The sequence below is a fragment of the Musca domestica genome, unplaced genomic scaffold (genome assembly GCF_030504385.1).
Source record: "Musca domestica strain aabys unplaced genomic scaffold, Musca_domestica.polishedcontigs.V.1.1 11, whole genome shotgun sequence".
NCBI classification, from domain to species: Eukaryota; Metazoa; Arthropoda; class Insecta; order Diptera; family Muscidae; genus Musca; species Musca domestica.
In genome coordinates, this window is record NW_026712133.1 from 12,006,731 (window position 1) to 12,023,709 (window position 16,979).

A 16,979-nucleotide genomic window follows, 5' to 3' on the forward strand; every position below is an offset into this window, starting at 1 on the left:
ACTATAAAAGAAAAAAACTGGAATAGTATATAAAATCTTGAAAGTCTGAAATTTAGTACGGTGTCTGAAGATTTGATTCAAAAAATGTTGTCAAACTGAATAAATTGTGCATTTTGAATACTAAAAAGTTCTAACACGAACTGATAGAACGAATCAAACATTTTTGGGTGGACTTTTCGCTGATGAAGTAGCGTACACTTCTTGGTCGCATATTTAGCGAGAGGAGTCCACTATTCAGTCCAATGTTTTGTTTTACACTCTGTAAAAAATTTGTATTAATGAAGTTCAATATCATACAAAAATATATTTTTATCGAATTAAGTTTTGCCCAGAAAAATTGACAATATCGGGCAGTCCCCTTTGGAACCTCCACCATCAAATATTATAAAAATGTATAATATTATAGCCCCACAAAGATTCGAACCAAAGATAAACGATAACAGTACACTGTCATTAATTCTGATATCTTTAAACCCATTACGACAAGGCGTAATTAGTCGAAAAATGGCTCCATTGAAATTATATTTTTAGACCTCATTAAGGTCCCAAATCCAATCATGTAACAAAAAACTTTCTTTGTCTATATGGGTGATAAGCTCAGCAAGACATACCACGAAGCAAGACATCTATTCAGGCAAAAGTTACCCACGGTAATAGAAAGCACTTTTTTATATAATTCTCTTTTTCGGGCATAATTTAAGCTGTAGCCTTAAGGCATAATGTAGCCAGCTGTGTTCACAAACATGCTGTGGCACTTTTAGTTAAGGTAAAGTAGGCGTTGTATAAATGCATGTTTATTTATAGTATAGTTAGGTTTAAGCCATTTAACCTATGTTAGTATTAAGAATTGAATTAAAAACTGAAAACTGATAACACGGTAATAGAATTATCAAAACATTTACTAATTGATCTGCTTTCACATGGACCCCATGTCATGTTCAAATTTGTTTATATTTGGGTCCAAACTGATATGAATGCTAAAAATCGGCTTTATCGGCCCAGTCATAGACTGATGGTACACAAAGGTCGTCAAAACAATGTCCACGAAAAATTTTATTGAATTACTTGTTTCCGAATTTTATGAAAGGAGTGAATTTTACCGAAAGGGATAAAGACAGTGTGGGTAGAATTCTCCCCTCTTTCCACTGAAAGTATTCGTTATGACATTTTCCAATTATGACAATATTTTTTCATAAAAAATGTATGACAATATTTTTTCATAAAAAATGTTTTTTAAATCAACATTTTTACATAATCCCTTTTTAGAATAAAACTATATGAAATACAGATTTGAAAACTCCAATTCCACTACTTTCAGAGTTGACACATTTTTTTTACCAATGATTTGATATCCATTTTTATACCCTCCACAATACTAGGGAAACTTAATAGGGTTTGTCATTCAGTTTGGAACTCCTAGAAATAGGCATTTAGGCATTTCCGTTCATCTGTCAGTCTGTGGAAATCACATTAGCTGTCAAATGGAATTAAGTAGGTTGATAAAAATTTAGTCAAATGTAATAGGGTTGTAGAATTTTTGGTATAGAAATTGGTCCATATAGGCCCATGGTCCATATTTTAAAAGCTTTCTAACGAATCGTACATTGTGGAGTAACTTTGTCCAAAGCAATTTGGTCATTGTCTTCTTGGAAAATAATACGCTCACATAAGTCCTTTTTTAATGGCAATTTCTTGGAAACTTATTGGAATCAATCTTTTGCAATATGCATACAAAACTTTAAACATTTTTTTGGACTCCAATTTAGAAAAATTTCTCAACAAATCCAACACAAATAATTTTATGCAAATAAACATTGTACGAATATGAAAATGAAATATAAATCATATTTTATACACTTTTTCCTCTTGCATGAATAATAAATATTTGTTCTCGTACGGCTCCCTGCCACCACTCACTTGCACTTGGCCTACAACAGGAGGAGATACATTCAAACATACATATGTATAATGAAATTCAAATTGAAACAGAGAAGAAGGAAGAAGAAGGTCTACAAAACAAATCACATTTAATTTGTTTGCAAAGATTCCAAAGAGTAATAAACCAAATGTAAATATTTTCCTAAGCAATTTTCTTATGTTTTTCCTGGGCAACAGCAGCAACAACAACTAGCAACTGAACAAGAGAGAACAACTACGCTTGTAAACAAGACAAAAATAATTCATCAAAAAGTGCCATGAAAGAAAACAAATAACGTATGGCTTTCTAAGATTGGTAATTGGTTGTTTCGAAAGGGTTACTTGACTTGGAGTGTTATTTATGGTATCGCGTAATGGGGTGCTGCATAAATTGGGAACATCAACTCAAATTGATTTTTGGAACTTTAGATTTGAAAGAGCATTTGTTTACTAGTTGAGAACTTCTATGCTTGGCAGTATGTGAGAACTTGCAAGGGAAGCATCTGCAACAACAGCAATAGTGATTAAATTTATTTGTTCAACAAAAAAAAAAAAAAGAATCCGATTCGATCCAAACTTGGGCAATATCGGTCGACACCATCTGGCACCTCCCCCATAAAAGATCAAAATTTTCAAAAAAATGTTTTACTGCACAGAAAGGGAAAGGATAATCCAAATTTTCTCAAAATTTGTAAATCCTGATATTTGCATCAGTGCAGGGTGAAGTGCTAAAATGGACAATATCGGTTCACCTAATCAAGTACCTCCCAAAAAACCTCATCAAGTACCTCCCAAAATTTTGAATAATTATAAATCTTATAAAATGCGACCAAGATCTGGTATGAAGATGGGATATGTCGGTCCACTCCTTCTGGTACCTCCCCCACAAAGAGTCAAAGTTTCGAATAACCAGAACGATTATTAAATCCGAATTAAGCTTCCGGTTCTTTTCATATTTCACACATCCTATCATTTCTACTAACGCAAGATCTCCTGTGAAGATATATCGGTCCACTCCTTCTGGTATTGTTGAGTTTGAAAGCAATCGGATGCTTATTTCAGATTTTATGAATTATAATTATTCAAACTTTTGACCCTTTGTGGGGTAGGCGCCAGAAGGGGTAGTCCAAAATCTACTATCTTCATAACAGATCTTCTGTTGACAGAAATATTGAAGCATCAGATTGTCAGATGCTCATTTCGTGTTTTATTGGCTTCATGGCTATTCGAATTGTTGACCCTGTGTGGCGGAGGTACCAGAAATAGTAGACCGATATATCACATTTTCGCATCAGATCTTGTGTTAAAAAAATATTAAGATGTGCGAAATTTAAAGACTATCGGACAATTATTTCAAATTTTAGAAGAGTTATAATTATTCCAAATGTTGAACCTTTGTGGGAGATTTACTTGATGGAGAGGGCCGCTACTGTCCATTTTCACACCTGATCTATCTCAGACACAAATATTAGGATTTACAAAGTTTGCAGAGAATTGAATGATCTCTTCCTGGTTTATGAGGTCAATTATTTTCTGTGAAAATTTTGATCTTTGTGGAGAAAGAGTGGACCGATATGGCCCATCTCTGAACTTGATCTCAGCTTGATAATAACATTACGATTTACCAAGATAATAATATTACGATTGGACCAAATCGGATACTTCCTTCGAGATTTATGGTGCGCACCAGCCAGGCAGACAGGCGGATGGATATCTCTAAATCGACTCCAAATGTCCTGAAACGAATTTGGTCCAAAGAGACCTAGGGTCTAAAAGCGTTATTTCGATGAAGCATGTTTTGAGCGTATCAATGATATATACCCTCCATAGTGATATGGCGGCTGAGGGTATAAAAAGGATTCTTCATATTTTTTTGAATCCGTTCGCGATAATATATATCAACAACTAATTATTTCTTATTTTTGCATTCCGTTGCCGAGCGCGTAAACATCAGTTTTATAGTCAGAAGTGTACAACCTGCGCCGACATTACTAATTACTTGGTAAATAGTAAATTAATTTTTTACTCTTTGTAATTTTTGAAGAAATAACCGATTATTTTTAACCTTCTGGTAAGGCAGAAGATAGTTTAGTCGATTTAATGTGCTTGTTGTCTCGAACAGCTTTCAAGATGTGCTGAGGAAATCAAATATTAACCAAAATTCAGAAATGTGCGAACTGAAAGTTATTTTATTTTTTTATTTTTTTATTTTTGGAGGACGTACGAGAAGGATTATATCGATATTATCCTTCCCCATCACCATTATGCATGATAAATATTACAATATGCCAGTTTGAAAGCATTTTTGAGATTTTTATTTTTCAAAAAATATCTGACAGTTAATCTTCTAAAAAAATATTACAATCCTCACGTTTTGGATCATAGCGGATACTCTCTTCAGGAGTTATCGCGAGCTTTGGCCATACCGACAGAGAGTCTGAGCATCAAGAGATCTACTCTAAATGACCCGGAGAGATAATGGTTCTAATACCATAATTTCGATAAGACATAAGGAAAGTATATAAAAACTAAAATAGAAAATGAAATTATTATTGCGGGGATCTGAATGAAAATTTTGATTTGCTGGGATTTTAGAAAGAAGTCCAGGTGTTGTGGGACAGGGTATCAAATGACGAGGCTAACCCGGATATATCTTTCCTGCTTGGTTCCAATATTCTGTATTGTGGAAATTAATAAAATTACTACCAAATCTCAATACCCTATTGCAATGCCTCCTCTCCTTAACTAATAAAAATAAAGATAAATTGCATAGTTTTAAAAAACTTTTTTCAAAACAAAAACAAACTTTTCTGTTTTCCAATTTGTCTGTGTGTTCTTTGTGCTCCTTTTATTTTGTACCTTTGACCCTCCGAACAAACACCAGCAGATACCAACATTAAACTCAACTCAACTCTCGGTATTGTTTTTCTTTGTTCCATTCAAATTTGAATTTCGTTTCTCTTCTTTCTTGCTTTTGCTGCCTTTTTTGTGTTGAAAAATGATAATAAAATACAAATATTTTATTAATTTATGAATGCAAAAACTACTCAAATATTCACAAAGCATAAATTTTGCCCTCAAACGCCCCCACACCATCCAGCCACAGTTTCATTTGCTTTGCCAGGAAACAAATGGCTTGGATGTGCGTATAAAAAGGCTGAGCGTGACTAGACCCACCCAGGGGGAGAGAATCAACAGAGAAGCTTGGCAAAAAAAAGTTTACAAATTGGAAAATTGAATGAATTGTATGAACAAACGAATCGAAAAGTTTGGAAAAACTTGCTTGATTCTGCTCAGTTTTTGCGTTCCTTTGATTGGGCTGAGTGTGTTTTACACAATCCACATTTTTTAGATCCCTTTTTAAAGCTGAATGAAGCTGAAGCCCCATCATCAACAACATCGTCAAAGCCAAGCAACGAGAATGGAAACCATAAAACATAAATCTGCTGGAATTATTAAGTGCGTTGCAAATACTCTTCAACAATGCGAACAAATAACAGCAACTCAAACATACATACGTACGTACATACCTACATTTGTACATATATCCCACTCATAAAATCCGAGTAAATATTCCGCCAGCTGAATCGAGTAGACGCTGAAGATGAGCCACTTTTGGTCTCACGGTATGAAAGGCCAAATTGTGGTTGAAATCGCTTCTTCATTGACTACTGCTGATCTCCCCCACACCCTGGAGCACCACCCTCCCCCCGCCACGCCTTCCACAACATCTACAATTGGCGGCTGTCTTGTTACTTTGCGTGCTGGGAGATTTGAGTAAATGTTCATTTCTTGTGTCAATATTTGTTCGACAACAATAACTGAAACTCGTCGTAAAATTGAGTTGTGTTCATGATTAAAACCTAATAAAATTATTTACTTTTGTCAGCAGCAGCCGCAGCAGCTCAGTAACAACAACAAATAAAACACATGAAGGCACTGCCAAGGAAGTGTTTAAAAAATAACGAGCATAACCTTAACATTGGCCAAGATTTTTCGGTTAAACCGAAAAAGATATTTGGTGCAAAGGAACTTGGAAGTTGTATGAGGCGAATAACCCATTAAAGGGTAATGTAAACAAACCGACTTCTGCATTACCAGTAGGCCTTTAAATAACAGGTTATTATTCAAGATATTACCACGCAAACGAATAAAAACAAATACTTTTCCCTACTTATTTGTCGACCTTAAATTGCTAAATTATAACTAATTATGATATAATTATATTAAAAGTCACTGTAACCACTTGGTAATTTTTTTTTTTTTTTTCAATAAATTTGTTTAAAAAAATTTCTTTGGAAACAATATAAAAGGGTTCTTGTTCCTGTGGAAGAAAATTGCCAATTTAGTCCCCCATAACTGCAACTCCCCAAAAATGTTGAACTGTGAACTTTTTAGCCACATTTTTACAATTCAATTGTCTGGAATTTTGTATTTGAAGTTCGAAATAGATTATTAACCCTATGTAAACAAAAATGGAACAGTCCACATATAACAGTTACAACCGATATTCCATATTTTCATAGTTTTTATAGAATTATTATTTTATGTAGAGCTCAGAAACAGTAGTTGACAGTGTTTCTAGAATGAAATGGGTTTTATCGGTTCACATTTAGTGATAGTCCTCTTATAACTTAAAACTTCGGTATTATGAAGGTATCTTAAAGACCAGCTGCAATTTGACGTTTCGGTTTCTACTTCGGAAAAATTTCTCTTCGTAGAAAATCTATATAGTTTCCATATATAATATATCAGTACTTTGGAGGTTTCTGACACAAATTCCATCCAAATGAATTGGAACTTGGCACTCCGGGTTATCATTTTCTGCTTAGAAAATTTTTCAATGCAGGTATGGTTCTTTGATATACTTCCCCTTGAAAAGGCTCATCCTGATTTTCGGTACACTCGAAAAAGTTATAATTTAAATATTCAACTCTTCCACTCACAAAAATGTTTCTATACAGGTCATGTTTTTTCTATAGCCCCCCTTTAAAACTTTAAGGTTATCCGCATCAAATAAGTTGAAACCTGGCTTTTCGGCCCCACCTCCGAATTTAACTAAATACTTCCAGGCCTCCGAAAACTTGCTAGAATTAGTGCAAAGAGTGAAACTGAATCGAATTTGAGCGAGCAACTCATTTTTTATTGTCATTTGAATATGCGTGAGTTATTTTTATACCCTCCGCCATGCTATGGAGGGTATATTCATTTTGTCATTCCGTTTGTAACTCCTCGAAATACTCATGTCAGACCCAAAAAAATATATATTTTCTTGATCAGCGTAAAATTGTAAGACGATTTAGCCATGTCCGTCTGTTTCTCTGTGTGTCTGTCTGTATGTCCGTCTGCCTGTCTGTCTGTCCGTCTGTCTGTCTGTTGTAATCACGCTATCTTTCGAACGAATTGAGATAGAAGGCTAACATTTTGCACATATGTTTATTTTGCCAGTAGGCAGGTTAAGTTCGTAAATGGGAGATGTAGGTCCAAGTTTTCATATAGTCCTCATATAACGGTACCTCCCGATATTCGGTATTTTGAATATTTAAGCGACATTATTTACCGGAATTGTTTCAAATTTGGCATTTAAATTCGAAATGAATACTACAGCCTAAGACAGAAAATTGTGTGTGCAGGTCCACGTCTTCGTATAGCCCCCATATAACGGTACCTCCCTATGTTCGGTATTTTGATGATTTTAGCGACATTATTCACCAGAATTGTTTCAAATTTGGTGTTTGAAGAAAATTATCTATGCAGGTCCAGGTCTTCGTATATCTCCGTACTTCCCTATGTACGGTAATTTTATAATTTTAGCTACATTATTCACTGTTTATTTCAAGTTTTGAATTTGAATATGGTAATGGCTTATGACAAACAATGCCTATGTAGGTTCACGTCGTACAGACCCTAATACAACGGCTATATTCTGTATTTTAAAGATGTTAACAGAATTTTTGGCGAATGTTATCTTTTTCGAAAATTTCCAAATTCGTTCCAAATGGTGGAGGGTATTCAAAGTTCGACCCGGCCGACCTTACTTCTTTTTTACTTGTTTCCTCTCTCTTTATGTATGTGTATGTTTCTATACAATTTGTTGTCCAATTGAGATGAAACTTTGGACAGTTGGTGGGCTAACCCTGCCCATTTCGTATCTGACCAAAGTCTGGCCTATATCAACTACATCATGTGCTTTATATTATGATATATGTGATAATTATGATATATGTGATAATTTTGAAATATGTGATAATTATGATATGTGTGATAACTTTTGGAAAATGTTAAAATGTGCGCGATGTACAAGATACAGTGGACCGACGTTTTCTACTTCATCTAAAGCTCATAAAAATATTGGGATCTGCAATATTTAAGGAAACCTTTATTTTCTATTTTATGGGAATAATTTTTTTTGTGGGAGAGGTACCAAAAAGATTGTGCGGATAAATTTCATGTTCACATCAGATATGTGGTTGAAAGCTATATTTAGATATACCAACTTATTTCGTAAGTTACGAGTAATATAAATTCTGAAAATTATGACTCTTTGGGGGTCACAGAATTGGTTGAAATATTGGAATGTGTGAAATTTAGAACCAGATGCCACATTTCGCATTTTATGAGAGATATATCTCAAAATTTTGACCCGTTGTAGGGGAGTTATCAAAATAAGTGGGCTGATATATCCCAACTTCACACCAGATCTTATTTCAATCAAAATATTCGGATGTGTGAAATTTGAAGAGAATCGGGTGTTTATTTCGCTTTTCATGAGAGATATAATTGTTCAAAAATTTGATCAGTTGTGTGGGAGGTACCGGAAGGAGTAGGAAGGAAGGAGTCTCTTTAATGAGCCTATTGTTATTCAAAATTTTTACCTCTTTGTGGGGGAGGTCGCAGAAGAAGTTTATCCATATATCCCATCTCCACACCAGATCTTGCGTTGATTAAAATATCGAGATACGCGAAATTTGAAGACGATCGGATGTTCCTTTCGCTGTTTATAAGAGTCATAAATATTAAAAATTTTGAGCGTTTGTGGGTAAGGTACTTGATGGAGTAGACCGATATTGTCGATTTTCGCATTTGCCCTAGAACCGATACAAATATTAGGATTTGAAAAAAGTTTGAACATAATTCGATGAATCGTTCTAGTTCTATGGTGTAATTTATATGATATGACATTTTTGGACCTTCTGTGGGGGAGGTATCAGACGGAGTGGACCGATATTGCTCATCTCCGAACTTCGTCTAAGCTTTATAATAATATTACGATGCACCAATTTTTGATCAAATTGGACAACCCTAGATCGACTCCAAACGTTCTGAAACGATTTTGTTCCAAAGAGAAAGTCCAAAACTGTTATTTCGATAAGACACGTTTTGGCCGTATTAAGTTATATATACCCTATTGTGGCCATATGGCTGATGGTTTAAACGGGATGGAGAAATGCGTTGAAATGTCTTGTTTGATTGGATGTTGCAGTAGCCTGTTAAGATCCCTATTGTTATTCATACTTAATAAAGACCGAGGAGATATGTGGCCACATTTGTTTTGATAACTTCCACCGTGCTCGTACGTAAAAAAGTAAAATTCCATTTTATTGGTTTCTTTAATTTTAATATGTATTCTACCGAATCCGACAAATAAGCAATCAGTGATGATAAAAATTGCATATCTCGCAATATCACAATATATCATTGTTAGTGGTTTTAATTTTTTATTCCCTCCACCATAGTATGGAGGGTATATTAAGTTTATCATTTCGTTTTTTACACCTCGAATTTACACCCCACAAAGTATACATATTTTTGATCAGCATAAAATTCTAAGTCGATGTAGCTTCCGAACGAAATGAAATAGGTTAATAGAATTTTACTTAAATGCATATTATGTCTGCAGGACTTTTAGTATTGAAAATAGGTCATGAAGTAACATGTTTTGGTATAGCCCCCATATAATTGTACCTCCTTATTTTCGGTATTTTGCTGATTTAAGCGACATTATTCACCGGAAATGTTTCAAATTTGGTGTTTGAAGTTCTTAACGGATACTACAGCCTAAGACAGAAAATTGTCTGTGCAGGTCCACGTCTTGGTATAGCCCCCATATAACAGTAGCTCCCGATATTCGGTATTTCGGTGATTTTAGCGTTGGCATTTGAAGCTCGTAATGGATACTAGAGCATATGACAAAAATTTGTCTGTGCAGGTCAGCATCGTCGTACCTAATATAACAGCTACATTCGGTATTTTAATATGTTATCAGAATTTTTAATGTTTTTTTTTTTTTTTTTTTTTTTTGTAAATTGCCAAATCCGTTCCGAATGGTGGAGGGTATTCAAAGTTCGGTCCGGCCGAACTTACAGCTTTTTTACTTGTTTATACTAATTTCTGTAAATTTTGGTAATTTTAGTATAATCCTTCGTTTACGTTTTGGTATAACCCTTCTATGAAGGTATACCCGGATTTCAGCTTCTTCCTGGGTCGTGGCAACATTTTTCAATTGATATTTGGCACTTTGATCTCAAAGAGGGTAGAAAACCTCCATAGGTAAAAACCAATATAGGTCAATGTTTCGGAATAGCTCCTATACAAAGTTAACCCCTTATTTTACTTATTTAAAGGGTCTTGGTTAGTGTTTGCAATCGATTTGGTTAACAATTTATATTTAGGCTTCTTTGGGGGTAAAGAACCATATTTAGGTATAGTCCCGATATGGAAGGCATGACTTTATTTTTTTATCGGTCTAGTATATTTTAAAACAGCAATTGCGTTTACAAAACCAAAACGTACACAAAAACTAATTACCACAAATATTCTACTAATCTTAATAATATCTCTGAGGAATTGACAGAACACACATTAAAATAACTTTCAATCTCCTTTTCTTTAGAAAAAATTGCGATTGTGTGTTCATCATTATTTATTAAATCTTTAATTCCAAGAAGAAGAAAAACAATAACAACAGTATCCTTACAACAAAAAAATTGGGAGCTGATTTGATTCCCTTTGAACGAATTGTTTGATTTGCGCAGAGCTTTTGTTTATTTTAGGCCAACAATTGGTTGTCGCGCTTGGTTAATTCTTCAATTATGATCTGTCTACTTGGGTACATGGAGAGGTATTGGAGGATGGGTGGATACAGAGAACGGCAATACATGTATGATGAGTCCGTGTCCTTTGTACCGTCCAGTGGCCGCTGCTGTAGACCAAACAACCATAATTAGTTTACCTACTTGCCATCATCATCCTCGTCATGATGTTCCTGTTGTTGTGCATGATGTTTGTTGTCTTTTGTGTTTTTCAGTGCCCCGCTGCAACAATGACTCAGTCGTTAATTTGGCAATGCAAAAGAGAGACACACGAGAAGCGGCAAAAAAGTGAAACGTAAATAAACATTTGGCTTAACAAGCAAATACGAGTGTTACGGCCGGCACACAAATAGATAAATATTGACAAGGGACGACCGACCGACCGACTGACTTGAAGTCTTGATGTAAAGGCGAAATTTGTGCGTGGGTGCGGTTACTCAGCGGAGTAGCAAAAGATAAACTTTATATGCTTGAGCCCACGACGATGTTTAGGGGTGTGTAAGTGTGCTTTGAATCCCCAGTGTATTACCAAAAGTAGGTTTGTGGAAGGATAGCCGTATTTAAGTGCCGACATTTAAAACCTAATTTTTTTTCTGTCAATAAATATGGGTTTCTCTAACACAAGTCTTGAAATGAAGTACATCAATTCTCTAAAAGAGATAATCAAAAGATTATGTCGGATGAATCGGACCATGTATACCTTAAACCACTATACCCCTTGACATGGATTTTCTCCAGATCTATAACACTTAAAACTTACATGAACGGATGAATCTATTAATATATTTGGACTTGCAAGTGTCCACTTACAAATTTTAGATTGGTTCCAAGAGTTCGTGTTAGGCCCTTTCAGTACTAAAAACAAGTAAAATAACATCAGTCGGTTTTGCCTACAGATGTATACCCCCCAGCTTTGAGTTATGGTTATTCAAACTGTTGACCCTTTATAGTTTTCAAAGCAGCTGGACAATATTGACCAATTCGTATCTGACTTGATATTACAATGTGCCAGGTTTGTACTATGTCGACTACTTCCTATACTTTATATGAGTTATGTGCAATTTTTTGGAACAGAGGTAACAGATATAGCGGACCGAAGTATTCCATTTTCATACTTCATCTAATACAAATTAAAATATTGGTTGTAAAATATCGCCGACTCGTTTCGCAAGTTATGACAGATACAAGTATTGGAAATTGTGACCCTTTGTGGGTGAGGTACCAGAAGGGATTCACAGATATATATCATCTTCACAACAGATCTTGCGTTAGCAAAAATATTTGGATGTGTGAAGAGAGTTGAATGCTTATTTCGCCCTTTATGAGCGTTTTGTTTTTCAAAATGTTGAACCCTTTGTGGGGGAGGTACCAAAAGAAATGGTCCGATCTCCACCATCTTTTTAACAGATCTTGTATTGATGGAAATATTTATATGTACCAAGTCTGAATGGAATCGGATGTTAATTTCGAGTTTTATGAGACTCATGGATATTCAAAATTTTCCCCTTTGTGGGGCAGGTAGCAGACGAAGGGGGCTGATGTATTTCAAATTCACACCAGACCTTGGGTTAATAACAATTTTGTTATGTGTGTAATTTGAAGACAATCAGATACTTAAATCGCATTTGATAAGTTATAATTACTCAAAATTTTGACCTTTTGTGGGGGAGGTACTTGATAGAGTAAACCGATATTGTCCATTTTCCCACTTGACCTAGCACTGGTATAAATATTAGGATTCACAAAGCTGGAGCATATCCATATATGTTGACATTTTGTGTGGGGTGGTACCAGAAGGAGTGGACCGATGTTGACCACCTCCGAACTCGATCTAATTTCAGTCTTATTCCTTCGCATATCCAAAACAATTTACATCTCGCTATCCTAGACATCAACAGTGATCTAAATCTAGTATTATTAGTACTTTTAGAAAAATTATAGTACGCATTTGCAAAAGCACCACCTAATAACCTAATTTTCCCCATTTCCAAACTTAATACCATGTAGTACAATTATAGTACTCATATCCAGCTCCGAATCTTAAATTTTAAAATTCCAGCTCTATCACTTTAGCCAATACCAAATTTAATAACATTTAGTACTTTTTGAACAATTCTGGTACAAATTTCCAAAACCATCTCCATATCTTAACCACGGACACCCACACTGACATCTATATCAAATTTCAGGGTACCAGCTCTATTATCACTTTTCGTAGAAATTTAGTAAAAATTTTGCCACCTCCATATCGCAATTACAGATACCCACAGAGACTTCAACATCAAAATTGAGGATTCCAGACCTATCCCTTCACCCAATACCAAATTTAGTACATTTCGTACTAATATGGGACACATTTCCAAATCACCACCAAATCTCTCAAATACAGATACCAATAGTAATCAAAATAACAAATTTAAGGATTTCAGCTTTATCCCTTAAACCAATACCAAGTTCAGTACCATATAGTACTTTTCGTACAATTATAGTACACATTTCCGAAATATAAACAGCGACACAAGTACCAAATTACAGATTTCAAGCACTATCTGTTCATCCAATACCAAATTGTATCAAGTATAGTACTATTTAGTACTTTTCGTGCACTTGTATTACACATTTTCAAAACCATTACCTCTTTATCACAAACCTACCCCAGTATAAAATTTCAAAATTCCGACTTCATTCGTTCGCCCTAAACCAACTCTGTTCAACATTTAGTACTATTTAGTACAGTTCGCACAGTTAGTACATATTTCCAAAACCTTCACATACTGTTCAAACTTGATTCTGATGCCGAATGTCAAGTTTTTAGCTCGATTTGTTCACATAATACTAAATTGTACGATTTTAGAAGTTTAGTACCATTTTAGAACTTTTTGTAACCTCAAAGTTCGAATTTCCAAAAAAACCTTTGTTACATCTATCATCCACTCCATCAGTGAATCTCATTCAAATTTTTTGTACCTTTCGTACCCTTTAACTAAGTATTTCCAAAAACCTAGTCTTATCACACGCCCACGCGCCATGACTGACCCTCGTGCAGAATTTCATTTCTAGCTTCAGACGTTTCTTCTTGGCGCTGATTCTCGGTTAGTCAGTCATTCATTCATTTCACTTTTACATATGTAGATATTTTTTCGATTTTTTTGACTTGTTACGATCCCATTCAAAAGGGGTTTTAAACATATTCTCAAAAAAGGACCAAAAAGTACCCTTTGTCAAATCGCCTAAGGGTTAAAATTTTCGATCAGACCATGAGACACTATATATCTAAAATGCAAGGATTTCGAGGAAACTTAATGCGAAAATTTCCAAAAATATTGAAGAGGGGGTAACTTGTCCCCCTCTATTTAGGTTATTTTGGATGTAAACCTTCAAAACGCCAATATACGTGTCTTCTCTTCTTAACTCTTCTTTCATAATCTGCTGAATTTTCTCAGTAAATATTATTTGTGTTGCACTGTGTAATTACTTCATCTTATAAGATAATCTCAAATTGTACCATTTTTTGTATGTAAATAAAACTCTCGCGGAATATTTTACCCACACTTTGCCTTAGATAAATTAGATTCCAATTCAAACTTACCTGGAACGTTGCTAAATCCAACACAGCCATGGATACGAGTAAATTAAATGTTGCTGCCGCTAACGAAATCGTTCTCGGTGGAATGCATTCACCTGCAGGAAAAATAAGGAATAAGGAAACGTCAATGAGGAAGGTATAAAAACAATGATAAGACACACGTCACTTGTCTTGTCTTTTCCGTCAACATCAAGTGTCCAAACAACAAATGGACAAAGTACCAACAAAGAAAGCAGCTAAAACGGATATGGAATCATAAACTCATAAACCAAGCCAAAGAAGGGCGGCGCGACCATTAGAAAATCTTCATAATTTCCGTTTTGAAGAAAAACTCACGTCATGCCGTTCAACCGTCCGGCCAGTGAGGCAGCAGCCCCCCTTCTAGTCAGGCAATAAATCTTTTGAATTATCTCCGACATAAATTCGTTCTTTTTTCTGGGCAGAGATGCACTTTGCACTTGATTAGAATCAAATGTAAGGCGCAAACAGACAAACACACACCCAAAATAATATGACTCATTTCCACGTCATTCGGCCTTCGCTTATGGGTTACTTCGTCCGTCTGTCGAGTGTGTCGATGCAACTAATCGAATCAAACTGCCTTTCTCCATTTACAACTTCAACTTACCTATGGGCACCACAGTGGCATACAGCATGGCTATGGAACCAAAGAGTTCTGTTGACTTTGCCGCACTCAGGAAACGTGTCGGATCCGTAGGTCCTGTTGTAAAGGGCATAAAAAATAAAAGGGAATAAAGAATTAGAAAACAAAATGAGTGTAAGGTGGTAAATAGCAAAAACACATTCAAGGCACAGAAGGAGAAAGGTGAAAATTATGCTGACTGTCTGTCAATAAAAAAGAAACAAATTAGCCACAAGGTGTGAATGTCAGTGAATGTTGGAATCTTTTGAGTCATCATCAATTAGCCGAAAGTCAGTCAGTCAGTCAGTTTGAGAAAAGGACTAGCCATGTTGCATTAAGGGTAGAAGAAATTAATGTAAGACATTTTTCATTCATAAGTCTGTTAGGGTCATTTAGGTATTCTTCAGTAATGAAAACAGGATATTAAAGAAGAAATACACGGCGTAAGAGGATTTTGAGAAATTTGACTTAAGATTTTTTTCGATGCTAAATTATGAAATATTTTCGAGATTTTAGTAAAGATATATTACGAGGTGATATACGATATAGGGCTAAAAAATATTATTTATTTAACTTTGCTTACCTGGTGGACAAACATCAATGAAACGGGTTATAAAGCCCAGAGTGGCTAGCAGGGATAATACGACGCTTTGATGATTCTCGATACTCTCGCGTATTTTCATGCATCGTCGAGATAAAATTTCAATAAGGCCAGTTATTACAGCGTAACTAAAATTAAATTAGAATAATAAAGGGAGAATTATGTTGACATTCTACTCGAAGAATTAAAAACGAAATACATTTAATTTTATATTTAATTACTTATTTATTACAAAATAGAAATCGGTAAATTTTTTTCACAAATTTTCCATTAAAACCCAAAGCAACTATTAATTCTTTACGGCCAATATCTATGTATGTATTGGATGCATAGCTGTATGCGACCAGACGCGTCCGCAGGTTACGGATAGTGGAACGGCCGATAGATATATCGGGCAGCTGCGAATCAAATAAGCAGTCGCGGACAGCTCAGATGTCTCCGGGGGGAGAGTCTCGGACCAAATATCTGAGTTCCTATGATCGCTGGACTCATCGAGGCGAAGCTACTGGCGCCACTTTACTAACCAGTGAACGAAATGGTCCACCGCAATGGACTCACTTACGCTGGGCCGTTACGTAAACCGTGCCTATCAGTGTTCCAAGGTTTGCAGCCAGAGTACCGACTGTATTCGAAGGGTAATCTCGTCGATACCTGGGCGCCTCGACGAGTAGCAGGTTTAGTCCTTACCATGATATGGAGGCTATGTCATGGCGGACGTCGGTACCTCCACTGTCCAAACTTCTTATGGAAAACGAAGCTAGAGAAAACCAAAACCCTGAGGCTTAGTCAGGAAAATGCCCCTTTGGGTTTTGGGAATGACTCAACTCTCTCTCTCTCTCTGATGAGGATTTAGACATCATTGTCATATCTTCAACTCAGAGAGCTAAGTCATCCTTAAAATCCATCCATCCAAAAACACCAAACCTGGCTCTCCGGTGAGGTCAAGACTCCAGGAGAAGAAACCATCGTCATGCACCGATGCGGTTAACCTCCAGGTACAGGATGCCACTGCCTTATCAGGGCGAACCTGAAAGCAGTGAGGAAGTTCGAAAAGTGTTCACTTGATAAGGATCTTGCCTCTCACATTGTCGACCTTATCAAGAGGGCCGGCCCGCTTGCTAACGCACCTTCGGATAAGGG

The 16,979-nt window shown here is 35.7% G+C and overlaps 1 protein-coding gene across 2 annotated transcripts in view; it reads right to left on the reverse strand.

Moving 5' to 3' along the window:
* LOC101900589 (S phase cyclin A-associated protein in the endoplasmic reticulum) overlaps nt 1-16,979 on the reverse strand; it is a 181,649-nt gene that overhangs the window by 31,152 nt on the left and 133,518 nt on the right. For both annotated transcript variants that reach the window (XM_059131117.1, XM_059131115.1), the window contains exons 7-9: nt 15,822-15,967; nt 15,224-15,316; nt 14,599-14,690 (exon numbers count right to left, since the gene is read on the reverse strand). In XM_059131117.1, the coding sequence (XP_058987100.1) occupies nt 14,599-14,690; nt 15,224-15,316; nt 15,822-15,967 (331 nt within the window). The remainder of the gene's footprint in view (nt 1-14,598; nt 14,691-15,223; nt 15,317-15,821; nt 15,968-16,979) is intronic.